Raw genomic sequence first — 14,406 nt, 5'->3', positions numbered from 1 at the left:
AAAGTAGGGAATAATATATTTCATATAATTAATTAGTTTTTAGATTTATATACAAAATTACTAAAAAATTATTAAAATGCTCTTATTTATAGAGTTTAAACATTAGGAAAAACTTGTCCAAATTAGGTTGGGCGAGCTAGCTTTCAATTAGATAAATCCATTCCAAGTAGCACATGTTGGATATATTATGAAAAAATATATATATTTTTTATCTATATTATGTGAAGTAATGAATATAAGAGAACTAAGTGAACACAAATAAATTTTTAAAATTGGAATGTCTATGAAAAATGCTAATCATATGAGGCATTTTAAGATTATTTCATTACTTTTTTATACTTTTATTTATTTATTTATTTTTTAAAATTTCTAGTGACTTAGAATTACCTTGTTCATACATTATGAATAATTTTTTATTAGGAAAATCTCAAGGACACCGAAGATAATTGACAAAAAAACATAGCTATCCCAAAACTATGTCAAATTAGCAATCACCCATTTTTTCCATTAAAAAGTTAAAGGAAATGACGAATATATCCTTAACCGTGTTATTCTATATCTTATAATATAAAATGGCGAATTGAAGAAAAAGAAGGAATTCATGGAGGAAGCACTAAGATGAAATTTGGAATTCAACTTATAAAGGGCAACATTGTAAAGTCACAAGAGAATAAGGTAATATAGGAATTATGAAATTATCTAACTTTGACTAAACATAATTTGCTAACGTAGTGTACCTTTGTGAAAATTTAAGAGACATTTTAGGATGTCCATTCAAATATGATATAATTTTTTTGGGTGTCTATGCTTTTTGCCAATTGTCTTGAGGTGTCTTTAAAATTTTTTTTCCTTTTTATTTAGAAATACATTATACATAATTGAGAATAATAAATAATCATATAAAATTCACATAAATAAATAGAATGTTTGTGGCTATTGTCTCTGGTTATTCTATACATTTAATAATATTTTAATATATTAATTTTCAATTTATGTTTTTTTGAAGAATAAGTTTGATATATACTAACTTATAATAAGAAAATCTCAAGTAAATTTTAATTTCTTATCTTATTACATAAAAATATGAACTGAATTAGACTATTTATTTCTAATGAATTAAATGATTATTTATATCCTTCTATTGCAAAATTTCATATATCAAAATTTAAATTTTAGGTGATACTTAACATATTCTTTATACTATGAACTATAATTTTAAAATATTGTTATATTAGAATTATCTGAATAAAGTTATAAGTTTGCAATTGTGGAGTAAAGTTGTATTAGTTGTGGTGATATTCAATTAGTCTAATAAGATGATTTTTTTAATGTTTATTGATATTTTAGTTTTGATTACAAAATTAGATATTTTTTCTATTCCATAGTAGTATGCAAGTAATTTATCTTATTTCCTATAATTGAGAGGAGGGAGAATAATTAATTAGTTAAATTAAACAAAATGATATGAAATGTACAAAAAATTAGGTATTTCAAAAATTAATTAACAATGTATCATTGAAAATAGAGTTGCAACTTGCAATTAATGTTAATATTATTATATTTTAAAATAAAGTAATGTTTTGGATATTATTTAGAGCTTTTTACATGTCATCTAGCTACTACACTATGGGTGAAACTCGGCTACGTCATATAACAGTTTAAACTACATAATACTCACTTGCTAAATTATTAAGGTTTCATCCCAAATTTCGTAAGTGACATGGTAAATAATCGTATTGCCCTTAATAAAGTAAAATGACATAGCTATTCACATTTAATATCCTTCTATACCCAACCCTTAGATAGTGGGATGCCATCTTCTACCTACACCTCGTAGGAAACCGCCCCCACCTTTCCTTGTTAGGTGGGTAATTTCCCGATTTATTTCTTAAACAGTACCTAGCTTGCTCCTCATCAGCCCAACGCGCTCTTCCAAACTCACTTCGATGCATCTATTATATTCATTCATTCACTTAAGAAAGAAAACACAGAGGCCACGTTGATTTCATCTCAACTCCATATGCAACTTCTATTTTTCCAATCCCAGATGTCTAGATTTTCAAATTGGGGGAAACTAGATGGGTGAAAGGGGAGGTGAGGGTGGTAGTCGCCAGTAGGGGGAGGGAATAGCTTTCAGCGGCGATGATGGGCAGTTTCCTAAGAGGCGTAGATAGTTCTTCCTTTGCCCACTTAAGGGTTGGATATGGAAGGATATTAAATGGGAATAATTAGGTCATTTTACTTTACTAAGAGCAATATGATTATCTAAGTTACTAAAAGAATCTAGGATGATAACCTAACAGTATGCAACTTGTAATTTAGCTAGTGAGTGCAATGTAATTTAGGCTATTATAGTGAAGCACTCAGAGCTTCACCCCATTATAATAAGTGACATGTAAAAAATTCTAGAAGGCTCAGTGTTATCCCAAAATTCGAACTTTCTTGTGGAAAGCTTTGAATCAAGCCGTGGCTACAGGGGATAATCTTCAGATCAGGCAAATTAGAAGTGATCCTACCTGTGGCAAATGTGGGAAAGAAGTGAAGTCGAATTGATCACATCCTCTTCAACTGTGATCTATCTCGTGCGATCTGGTTCGGTTCAGGGTTGTCCAGTATGGTGGAACTTCAAAATCAGAAATCTTTGAGCAACATCATCAACGATTGGGGCAAGCTTTGTTTTCCCGATTCCAAATTGAGCAATGAAGTTTTCAGCCTCTTCTCCTTTACCTGCTGGTTTATTTGGCTAGCAAGGAACGATTTTTGTTTTAGTCGAGTGAGATGGAATCCAAATCGTGTAGTGGAGAAGGCAAGGTGTGCTTACCGTGAGTTCTGGAAATTTTTGCGTCATCCGGCGGTGCTGCAATAGATGTGGGAAGGGTTTGGAAACCTCCGATCGATGGTGAATCAAAGATCAATTCTGATTTTTCTCGTGTCTGAAGCGGATAATACTACTGGTGTGGGCTTTATCTTTAGAGATTCCATCGGTGCACCCCTGTTTGCAATGTCTATTCCGAGCTCGGTCATCTCTATCTTCACCGGTGAAGCCCTTGCTCTTCGTGAAGCTTTTCAGTGGGCGTTGGATGAAGGGTTGAAAAATGTGATCTTTGAGTGCGATTCCAGCAACCTGACTCATTGTTTTGAAGACCCCTTTCTTCCTTTTGACTTGGGTGCCCTTCGTGTGGTGGAGGATATCCGGCGTTTGCTCGATCATGAACCGTCGTGGTCGGTTCCCTATGTTTCTAGGTGGGCTAATTGTGTAGCCGATTCCCTAGCTAGGAAGGTCCAGTCCGTGGCAAGTCGGATTGTATGGTCTAATTCCATTCCTTGGCTTCTTGAACTCTGTAATCAAGATGTCTTGGGCTTTTCTTGCCTGTCTTCTAATTAAATATCCGTTTACCAAAAAAAAATTCTATTATTTATTATAATATACAAATCAAATGATTAAGAATATTTAAGAAAATAAAAATATAGTCATTTGTCCGACTCCACAACCTACACATTCTCCATCTCTTCCTCATTACTGATCTCTTTGTTATAACAAAAGATATTGTCTTTGACCAAACAACTGGTACCTAAAAAAACTCCCAAGTACGAGAGGGAAGGTGTGGTAGAGAAGGAGGTTCAAACTCATAATTTTCTTAGACTCACTACTTCTAAGTAGGAGATTGCAACGACTGTGTTAGAAGCATTTCCATGACGCCCTTGTATTGTAGCTTAAGATAAAAAAATACCTATTTAAATATGAATGACCCCTTGGTTTTGTTTCTCTCATAAAAAATAAATAAATTTATTACCTTATTGTAACTAATAATCCTTCCTGGTTAGACAGCCATAGTCATATTTGACTACTCCACTGGTAGACTCACCCGTCCAAATTTTAAACAAAATTGAAACTAAATTAATAAGGCTACGGTTGTTCCTCAAGATGGGACAAAGAATTCTTCAAGTGTCTTTTTGTAATAGAGGAAATTACAATTACACTCATTGTGTTTGAAAATAGTTATGTTTATATCCTTAAAATTAGTTTTATTACAAATATCCCCAGTGCAATTGTTATATGATTCAAAATATAAAAGGTGTAAACATAATAAAATGAATTTTAAGGGGTGTAAACATAAGTGTTTACAAATATAGAGAGTGTAAATGTAATTTTCTCTTTGTAATACTCTCACTGTGCAAATGCACATGGTGATTAGAACGAATAATGCAAAATGTAAAATGGCTAACTATATTATTCTCGCACTCTCCTCTACTTAACCCAAGTGGTATAGAAGTATAAATCAAATTCATTGCTCGAATCTTCAACATGCTAACTTAAAACCATCACCAAGAAGATTAAAATCCACAACCTGCATATTCTCCATCTCTTCATCACTAATGATCTCTCTGTTAAATATTTTCATGAAACTAACTTGGTTTGGGTTGGCCAGCCCATAAATCATGCATGTGGCAAAATAAATCGAGTCTGGATTTTTGTTTCCCTCATGTATTTTCACCACATGTTAAGAGTGGGGAGGTTCACTAGGAGTCCCATTTCTGATTCTTCTTGTTAGATTTCAAAGGTGAATTCCCCTCTTAATAGGTGATGGAGAGTTGAGAGAGGAGCATAGATCTCTACTTATCAGGTTGAGAAACTACTTTCTAAGTGGCGATACAATGGATGCTAACTTCTAGATACACTATATGACTATAACAAAAAGCTTGTACCCAATGCTAATGAAGCTGTAAATTAGTCGGATTAGTCTAAACTGATTGATAGTCTCATGTATGCAACGAGTTGCATCAGACCAAAAATAGCTTCTATAGTAAGCAAACTGAGTCAATTCACTAGTAATCACAATAAAGAGCAATGTCGTGCCTTCAAAAGGCTAATAAGATACCTTAAAAGTACTACAAACTACACATGTTGCTATACTAGACTTCCTTTAGTTCTGAAAGGATATTCTAATGCATCTTGGTGCTCAGATATGGGGAACAACAATATACTAGTATATTTTTATATTAGGTAGATTGATTGTTGTATAAAAATCTAAAAGACAGACTTGCATTATTCTAAGATCTGTGGAATCAAAATTATATGCTCTAGACTCAACGAGAGATGAGGCAAAGTGGATGAAAGATTTAATCTTAGATATTCCTTTAGTGAATTGGAAGACAACCTCTTTAAGTTTGTTATGTGATAATCAAGCAACGACAGTAATACCAATAACTCACTCTTTAATAGTAAAAGGAGATTAAGTAAGTTAAAACAAACTATGCTAAATTATCTTATTGAACAAGGAGTGATCACTTTGATCAATGTGAGACCAAAGGTGAACATGAGCAGATGCATTTACAAAGAAATTAATTAACAAATATCAAACATTCAAAACTATGGGAAGATGAGGTTAAAGACCACATAGGTTGGTCGTAATCCAATTATATGTTACTTTTAACGGTTCAAATTTCATCTAGTTGTAGTTAGCATTCATGATAAATTATATATTTTAGATAATTTAGTAGGATAATGGAATAAGGGTTTAGTGAAATCATTTCACGTTGACGATATAACAACATTTGTATGAAGCTTGATTATGTTATTATTCCAACAAAGAATATGAAAATTATTAATATATTTCAATAATGTTACTGTTATTTTTAGTGGTAAACATAATGAGTAGAAAATTCATTGTGTTGGCAGTTAAATATTAGACTAACTACTACCAGAGGCTCTATTATTCAAAACCCATGCTTCTTCATGTACGTATTCCAAACTTTCATCTCTAGCTACCATGTTTTGTTTTGAAAAAGATTCCATAATGTCATAATGTAATCGAATGTGATCTTTGAGAATTAAAATAAAATAAAATATAAAAAAGAAAAGAAAAGAAAGAAAGAAAATAAAGAAAACTCCAAAGATAGCCAGCCTCATGAGCGAAAATCCAAAGATTGACCGAGTTTGTCTTCCCTTCTCTTCATTGTCCAAAAACCACAAAAGCCCGTTCCGTCATCAATACATGCCAAGTGTCAATCAATAGAGTTTTTATAGAGACCACAAAACATCCACGTGTCCTGAATAGCTTCGTCTATGTTAGCCCATATATATTTTGCAATATTCTCCATAAAAAAAACACACTATTCTGTTCCAGAAGAAAATTTAAAAACACTCGCAGATCAAAGCCAAAAAAGGACAGAAAAGAAAAGAAAAAGATGATGGAATCTTCTCAGCAGCAATTGCGTGCAGGTGAAGGCAAAGCCCAAGGCCAGGTGACAAAGAAAATAACAAATAAGTTTAATTTGTTTGTAATATGATGATGCTTTTGCCCTCTGTGATTTGATTTATTTTGCATCTTCTTTGTTTGTTAGGCCTTGACTGAAGATTGGCTTCAATCTGCTAAAGATTCCACCACTGGTGCTCGTGACAATGTGGCCAATGCTGCTCAAACCACCATGGATACTGCCCAACAACACAAGGATGAATCTGCAAGCTTTTTCCAGCAGGTTCTCTCTCACTCATAATATATACATATATCACCAAAGAGAGCCAAATCCATGACTTCTTTCATTAAGAGGTGTTGGTCATTGCCAACTGAGTCAGCCCTTTGATGATCTTTCTCTCTCTAACTTATGCTGAGCCCAAACAAGGTTAAAAATATAGGATCGATCTATTTGACCAAACACGATCACAATCAAACTGAGGTATCACACTGTTAGGGTTTTGAAAAGCCTAACCCAATCTGACCATGTTGTTGCCCTAGTTCTCTTTCTTCATGGTTATAACATAGTCGTTGTTGTGTTTTCCAGACAGGTGAGCAAATGATGAATATGGCGCATGGTGCTATGGACACCATGAAGAACAAAATTGGAATGACTGACAACACTTCCAACACTGCCAACACCACCAACATCACCAACACCAATACTAGGAACTGAGAGCATGGCAAATGGAAATGCAACGCAGAAAAATCTCTCCCCTCTCTCTTTTACTTTTTTTCTTTCTTTCTTTTTCTCCTCCCTCTTGCATTTCTAATGGAATTCATTTAGCAAGTGACAAGAGTAAGAGAGTTTCTAAGTGTAGATGAGGTGCTTTGTATTCTTCTCTTGAGAGTTTTGATTCCTTCAAATCCAATGAATCTCTTCTATTGGTAAGTTCTCTTTAGAACTCAGGAAGAGATGTAATAAAGTTTTAACAATGCATAAGAAAATGTTTATATTCAAATTAATTCCCATTTCTTCTTGTTTTTCTTTTTTCCCTGGCTCATTTGGTCCCAATGGTGTTGATTTTATTACAATTAAAATGAAAACAAAAATAAATCATATTGCTTTGGAATGCTTTTTCTCTTGATGCAATATATAAATATTTTACAATTTCATTCATCAATTGCTTGCAAACCCACATATTCTTGGGCCTATGAAAGGGCAATGTGGTGGTAAAGAAAATGGATCCAATGGCTAAGTAGGCTTATCGATGGTTTTTGGAATGTGCTATATGCAAAATGTGTGAGACCTATGAGAGGTGGCATTGCTTTGGTTTTGAGATTTATGGGTGTATAAAATAAATTTAGGGTGGGATTTATGGGAATATTAAGCTAAAACATTAGATTTAGGGTTCTTGAGCACGAGAAAATAACTTTTTGGCTTACCGAAATAAGAAGAAGTTTATAGGCCTAAGTTTTTGAGAAATTTGGTTCCTCTATCCACAAGGGTATAAAATTATACTTCAATTGCATTCCTTCATCACACATTTAGGAGGAAGGACCTACCTTTAAGTACCCAGAAGGGTTAGAGTTGACTTATTGAACGACAAAACGCTAATTAGGCACTGAAGGTGAGACAACCCCATTGGGGGAGCCATTGACCAAGATATCATCTTATGGATCTCTTCGTCCTACCCTGGGCTATGTGCGTCCCGCCGGCCCTTCCGTCGGCCCGAAGAGGCCGTCTTCCCTTGGTGGGTGGTTGTTTCTCCCCCCCCCCGCCGGTGGGTGTTTAAAAAGTGACTAGAGGTGGACCTCTCTCCTTATTATGTGGTTAAGAAATGTGAGGAAAGTAAATGATCCTAACTAAACTTTTGAGGGTTAGCATTAAATGAGAACAAAAATAAGAAGCTTCAAAGAGGATTGGAGGGGAAAATAAAGAAAATGAAATGAAATTAGACAAAAGAGAAAATTTAAACATTCCATGGAGTCGGGATGATGGTTAGAAGACTTTAAAGATCTTGTTTTGAGGGTAGGAAATGAGTTTTAAGGAAGGTTTGCTAGGCTCATCAAAATGAGTGTGTGAAAACCTGAAATTTTTCATTAGTGCTCAAAATTACAAATTGGATCCAAAGAAGGTTTTACTGGTTTTTGGAAGGGATTTTTCTTTTGAACAGAACATTACATTATAAAAAAGCCTCCGGAGGGAAAATTCTAGAAGAGATAAAGGAATTATATACAATAAAAGGAGTTGGAGATGCAAATCACACATTAGTGAGGTTCAACCTAGATTCAAAAACAGCAAGATAATCTACAAAAAGTATTGTTATCTCTATTTAAAAACTCAAAACTAATGAAATAAAAAGACAAACAAAGCTTAAAATTTTCCGAAATGATCTTCACAACTGCCCAATCTCACGAGTTGAGAAGGGGTTAATGGGTTTGGAAAGTGGTTGGAATTCATAATATAGATTGGGTTCTCTTCGATGAATTATTTTCTGCATATTTTTCATCATTGAATTTAAGTCTCAGAGTTTCTGGGGAAATGCATGTACGAGAACTAATAAGTTGTATAACTCTTGGTTCAATTCATAATGTAAAAAGTTTCACTTTATAAGAAGTAGGAGGGAGATAATGTTATAATATTTTTGTCCATAGTGTACTTAAGGTTACGCTATGTTGAGTGTTCATGGCTTAGTGTTGGGAAAAAAATATTGTTACACAGTTCACGTTTTCCACCGGTGTAAAAAGTTGATGAAGAAAACAAAGTACAAAGAATACTCGTGAATAGTGCATGTGTGAAGCCCACGTGAATAGTACATGGGCGGGACCCACAAGAAAGTAACAAAATAAATGACCATAAAAGCATGGTATGCAAGTTCGGCGAAATATCGCAGAATTTTGGGAATTTCGGGAGTTTTGGTGGCTGGCAAACCGCAACAGCCACCAAAATCTCAGCGATATCTTGCTATTTTATTGCCAAACTGGCGATAAATCGCCAGTTCGGCGATTTCTCACGAAATATCGCTTATTTATTTGAATTTTCTCTCTCCTCTCCAAACCTCCTCAGATCTTCTCTCCTCCTAGTTCTTGACATTTTTGCCATATTTTCTTTCGATCTTTGATATAAAACCTTAGGTCTCACTTCATTATTAACAAGTATAGCATTGTTCGCGATGATGAAGCGACATTTCATACAAATCTAGGTGTTTTGTGGAGTTTTTTTTATCTCAGAGGTAACTATTGTTCTCTAAACTATTTTTTTCCCAAAATGCATGCTATAATGTTGTTGGATGGGTATGAAATTTTTTAATGATGTTTATCATTCTATTGTCATTGTGCATATTTATGTTGGTTTAATTGTCTAAAATAATGTTATAGAATTCCAATTTTACCCGTATATAGTCGGATATGTCCCGATCGAGAACACCAATTTAGGTGAGTTTTTAGGCAAAACCAGTCATTCCACTGTGTTTATTAGCATTAAATTAGGGTAGACATCAAGTTTCAGCCTAAATGACCAAAAATATCCCCCGAAATGGGGGTTGAAATTTGCTGAAACATTGGCAAAATCTTGCCGATATTTTGACGGAGATTTCACCGTATCACCCTATTGGGCGAAATTTCGCACCATGCACAAAATAAACATAGAAACAAAAATTTACATGATTCGGCTTTGCCTACATCCATAGGTGTAATGAGACTTTTCACTATGAGAGAGTAGAAATACAAAACACCCGTACAATGCTTGGATTTATAACCAAACTAATTAAACTTTATATCTAATTTTAGATACCCCTATTGTACATCCTCTCTCAACTCACACTCTCTAACCTTTGAAGAGTTACAAACCCACTACTCCAACACTGAAGACATCTCACTCAACCCTCATAACACTGTCTTTGATGTGCTCTCTAATCAAATAGTACAACAAACCATATTCATATCATTAAGCGAGAGACATTTTCAATCAAAGCAAAGTGGAGGATTGAATATCGAACTATTAATTCATCAAAAAAAAGAAAAATAAAGGAATGTCAAACAGCTACAACATACGAACCTAGCCTCTCTGTCTCGGAAGGCATAGGAATTGTTAACTCCATATTCTTCTTTAGGGGAAAGACTTAAGAAGGAAAAATACTTCCCTAGTGATTCATTCTTCCAAGCAAAGGATAAATGAAATGCATCATGCAAGTGGAAATTGCTCCTTGCAAGAAGAGATCATGTCTTCAAATTTTATATGCAAAGAGCAGAAGAAATGTAGAGGGGAAGAAAAGCATATTGGAAGATCAAGGTTGAGAAGAAGAAGATGAACACTGAGAGAGAATTAGGAAATGGGAGTAATAATATTCTTCGTTAACCTCAATTACTTACCACACTTACATTTATAACTAAGGTTACTTTCTTATCATCATGACCATTCTACCCCTTAACATATACTAACAGTGACCTAATTCCCACAATAACCTTTCATCCCGAACCTTTCCATGCAATTACCTTTCTCCTAGGCCCTACCCCTAACCAAGATTGTAATAGATCCGCTCTTAAGGGGATTGTTCATTCAAATTGGTAATGGGCAGCTCACCAATGCTCGGTAGACCCATTGGTGCTAAAAGCATGACTCCTTTATCCTCATAGACCTCAAATGCTCCCTCTAAACTCAGTGACTACAATCAACACAACGACGGTACATGGAATGATGGAATGTAGATCTAATAAGGAAATGGTGAATGCTAGACTAGGCAACCAGAAACATAAATAGTTAGTTTCTTCTATTCTCGCGAGACATTTGGCCAGCTACAACATCTAGTGTTTTTATTGTTGGCTCAACTTATAAGATATCCCTTAGTAACCAATAAGATGATCTCCCTAACATGGTGGAAGTTATGGAAGATTGAAGTGGCCCCAAAGATTCAAATTTCCTATGGAAAATTTATCATCAATGACTGCATTCTATTGAAATTCTAAAGAAGAAAGGGTGTCAAATCGTGGATTTTTTGCTACCAAAGTATCTCAAGATCATATTCTCCTAATAGGTTGTGAAATATTAGCATCATCGAAGTGGAAGCATTTGCTGCCCATAAGGCATTATCTTGTGCATCATCATTAGGTTATGATGACATTATTCTTGAAGGGAACAACCTCAGCGTCATTAGATCTTTTCAAATATCAGCAAATACTACTTAGAGAATCAAACATTAGATTGATGATGCAAGGAGTTGATGAAAAATCTCAGTATTTGCATCATTCAACACCCACTCAGAGAGAGCAACAATGCAACGGATGTGTTGGCTTAAACAGGGCATCTTATCAGGTCCATTTCTGACAAGAAAATGGACCATCCATTTCCTTGTAGATGAAGGACATATGTCTATCAATCACATCAAAATGTTGATATTAAATTTAGAATAAATGAAATTTTTTATTTTAATTTAATCTAGACCCTTTCGTGTAACTCATAGACACGTCTCACTAATCCAAGAGGAAATGAATGGTCCATTTCTTTGTCAGAAATGGACCTGATAAAATTTCCCTAAAACAACGACATCATCTTACTTTGGTTTCTTTGAGTTGTAGCCCAATATCTCATTAAAGTTGTAGGTTGTGTTTGAAAGCAATGAAAAGTAAGAACATAAGAACATATAGATTTTGGAAAAGAGCAAGAAAAAAAATTATTTCAATGAGGTATAACGAAGCACAATGATTTGCTTGTCAACCACATACCTCTCTCCCGAAATTTTTTTTTTTTTTTTTAGTTTTTTCCTTTTCTTGGCTTCCATATATATTCTAAAGCAATTATTATAAGAAATATACCAAAATTTTGTGCCTTGATTATTTTTAAAAAATATATGTTGAATAAATGAAAGATCATTAACTGACAAGAGAAACTAGATGACTGAAAAAGATTAATCTAATACTTGGTTACTTCAAGACAATCAAACATATGTGGGGTGATCCTACTTGGCAAAAATCTTTTGTTGCTGCTATTCCAGAAAGAATGATGCGGGTTGATAGAGATGATATAAATGTGATGTTTAAGTTTTGAACTCTTTAGGTGTTGGAAAACTATATTATTGGAATTTTAGATTTATTTTTAAATTATAAGATTCAAAATATTTTTTTTGTTTTACAATGAAGGGTTAGATGTAATGTTATTCCCTATTTAGATACCTAAATAGCCAATGGGTAGTCTATGGAAAGTCTTGTTTGAATGGCTAACAAACAAGACCTAAAGGAAAAAACATGATCTGGGAGGTACTTTTAGAGATACCCTTTATAGGTGTCTCTTCCTCTTCTATATAAAGAGAGGAGTTGATCCCTAGTAATTCTAATTGTTTTAACACCAATATTAGTCTTTTGGTTTTTTATCAAGGTGTGAGTATTTTTGACGAGTTTTTGAGTACTACTTTCGGACATTCTTTGCAAGTAGATTCTATTGGAGTACATGTCATTGGAACTAAGGAGTTATTGTATTTTGGAGGTGAGGACGCCAAGGTCAAACCCAGTCTGCACTATAGCGGGCATTCAAATACCTTAAGAAAAAGTACTGATATGTACGCCTCAACTCACCTTATTAGAGTTCTTGTTGTTGTTCTTGTACTGTTCTTCTACGATATACGGATGCATAAGGATGTGTTCGATTTTTTCTTCAACTTCTACAAAGATTGGTGTTCCACTAAATCAGATAAATTTTATTTCATTCATTCCATAGTCTTATACCTTCTGCCCGTATCCTGATTTCCAACAAGCTTAAGGTATTTGAAAAGTATAAGACTTTGATTTGAATTGACCAATGGAACGTGTTTGGGTTCCATATTGATGAGTCAGATTAACAATAAATGGTTGCTCTAGTAAGAAAGATGCAATTATTATATCTCATATATATCGTACTACTGGTCTGCATCTTGAGTCTTGTTCTTTCTCTATGGTTTAGTGTGGTGTCGGTCTTGCAATTATTATATCTCATATATATATTGTTGATGCTTTAAGCAGTGAATATACTGAGGAAAGAACCGGGAGAGAAACTTAGTTCTCAGCCAATTGTTGAGTCCCTGTCTTATTTGGCGTTAATAAGTTTCTTTAGTCTTTTGCTGTGATTCTCTATTCTATTTTGATTGTTAGGTCACTGCCTAGCTATTGGTGGAATGTGTGGTCATCATATCCAACTAGACCTAGAACTTCATTATACTACTTAGATTATGTTGTTTTGATCTAACATGTGTTTGGGGAATGGTTTTGGGCTTTCAATTAATTGTTTGTTGCAACCAAGTAATTAGTAGAAATTTAAAGCTTTCATATTATCATATTGGTTGATGAACATGGAGAGAGTGTCATAGTTCCAATCATTCCGGTTAGAAGAAGTTGATAGATTCATGCCTTTAAAAGGTAATCAGTCCAATGATGAACTCTTGGGCAGGTTATCATCTTCTAAGTAGGTAGCGTACCTTAATAACTCTAAGCGATTAAATTTTGTTACCATCAAGAACAATCGTAACTCTATGAAGAGTTGCCATTGTCCCTTCTTTTTTCTTTTGTTTATGATGCATTCTTTTTGGGTTTCTACCTTGAATGTCTAAAAACGGTTAGGTTCATTGTTTTCTTCTAAGCGCATGAAACTTCATTTTTTGTTCTTAGGATCGTTAATCATTGTTCCATGTCAGATATTGCAATAGGAGCCACAGACTTGACTTCACCTAGGAAAGGGTTTTCAAATATGGCCATATTCTCTTGGAATCGTTAAAGAATTATCATAGGAAAGGGAGCAAGTTGTGTTCTTGCTATAAGAGCTTGAGTTCTCATGGAAGCTATGATAATTGTGGCCAACATGGGAAAGAGGGTTGGAATAGTTACCCTAGACCTCACCACGTAGGGGTGGTTTTGGGTGATACATCCAGCCAAAAGTTCTGAGGATGATACTTAGGAGTGACCATATGAGATATGGTTGAGTTGATCGCAAGGCCTAATCCAAGTCTGAAGATTGAGGGTAGTATCTAGTTTAAACTGTAAGGAGACAATGGTTAGTTCCATGCAGAAATTGTTTTTTTTTTTTTAAGTTATTTTTGACAAACATAAAAATTGCAATATAGATTTATAGAAATGGTATACTTTTGGACTTGATTTCCTTGTTATAGATTTTCTATTTCTCTTTACATCATGAGTATGGATTGGATTGGATTTTATAATCTTCTATTGCCTCTATACAAAGCGGATTGATCTGCATATGATATGA

The 14,406-nt window shown here is 34.2% G+C and overlaps 1 protein-coding gene across 1 annotated transcript; it reads left to right on the top strand.

Annotated features, from left to right (window-relative positions):
- Window positions 1-6,192: 6,192 nt before the first annotated feature.
- LOC149007688 (uncharacterized) lies at window positions 6,193-6,912 on the top strand. The gene is made up of 3 exons (XM_089167137.1): window positions 6,193-6,246; window positions 6,346-6,480; window positions 6,784-6,912. Exons 1-3 carry the CDS (start codon window positions 6,193-6,195, stop codon window positions 6,910-6,912), a joined length of 318 nt encoding a protein of 105 aa, XP_089023263.1.
- The last annotated feature ends 7,494 nt before the right edge of the window (window positions 6,913-14,406 follow it).

The sequence above is a fragment of the Hakea prostrata genome, chromosome 8 (assembly GCF_041222555.1).
Source record: "Hakea prostrata isolate BN-2017 chromosome 8, UWA_Hpros_2, whole genome shotgun sequence".
In the NCBI taxonomy this organism is placed as follows: domain Eukaryota; kingdom Viridiplantae; phylum Streptophyta; class Magnoliopsida; order Proteales; family Proteaceae; genus Hakea; species Hakea prostrata.
Note: the sequence above shows the minus strand (reverse complement) of the source record. Positions and strands in the feature narration are given on the sequence as shown.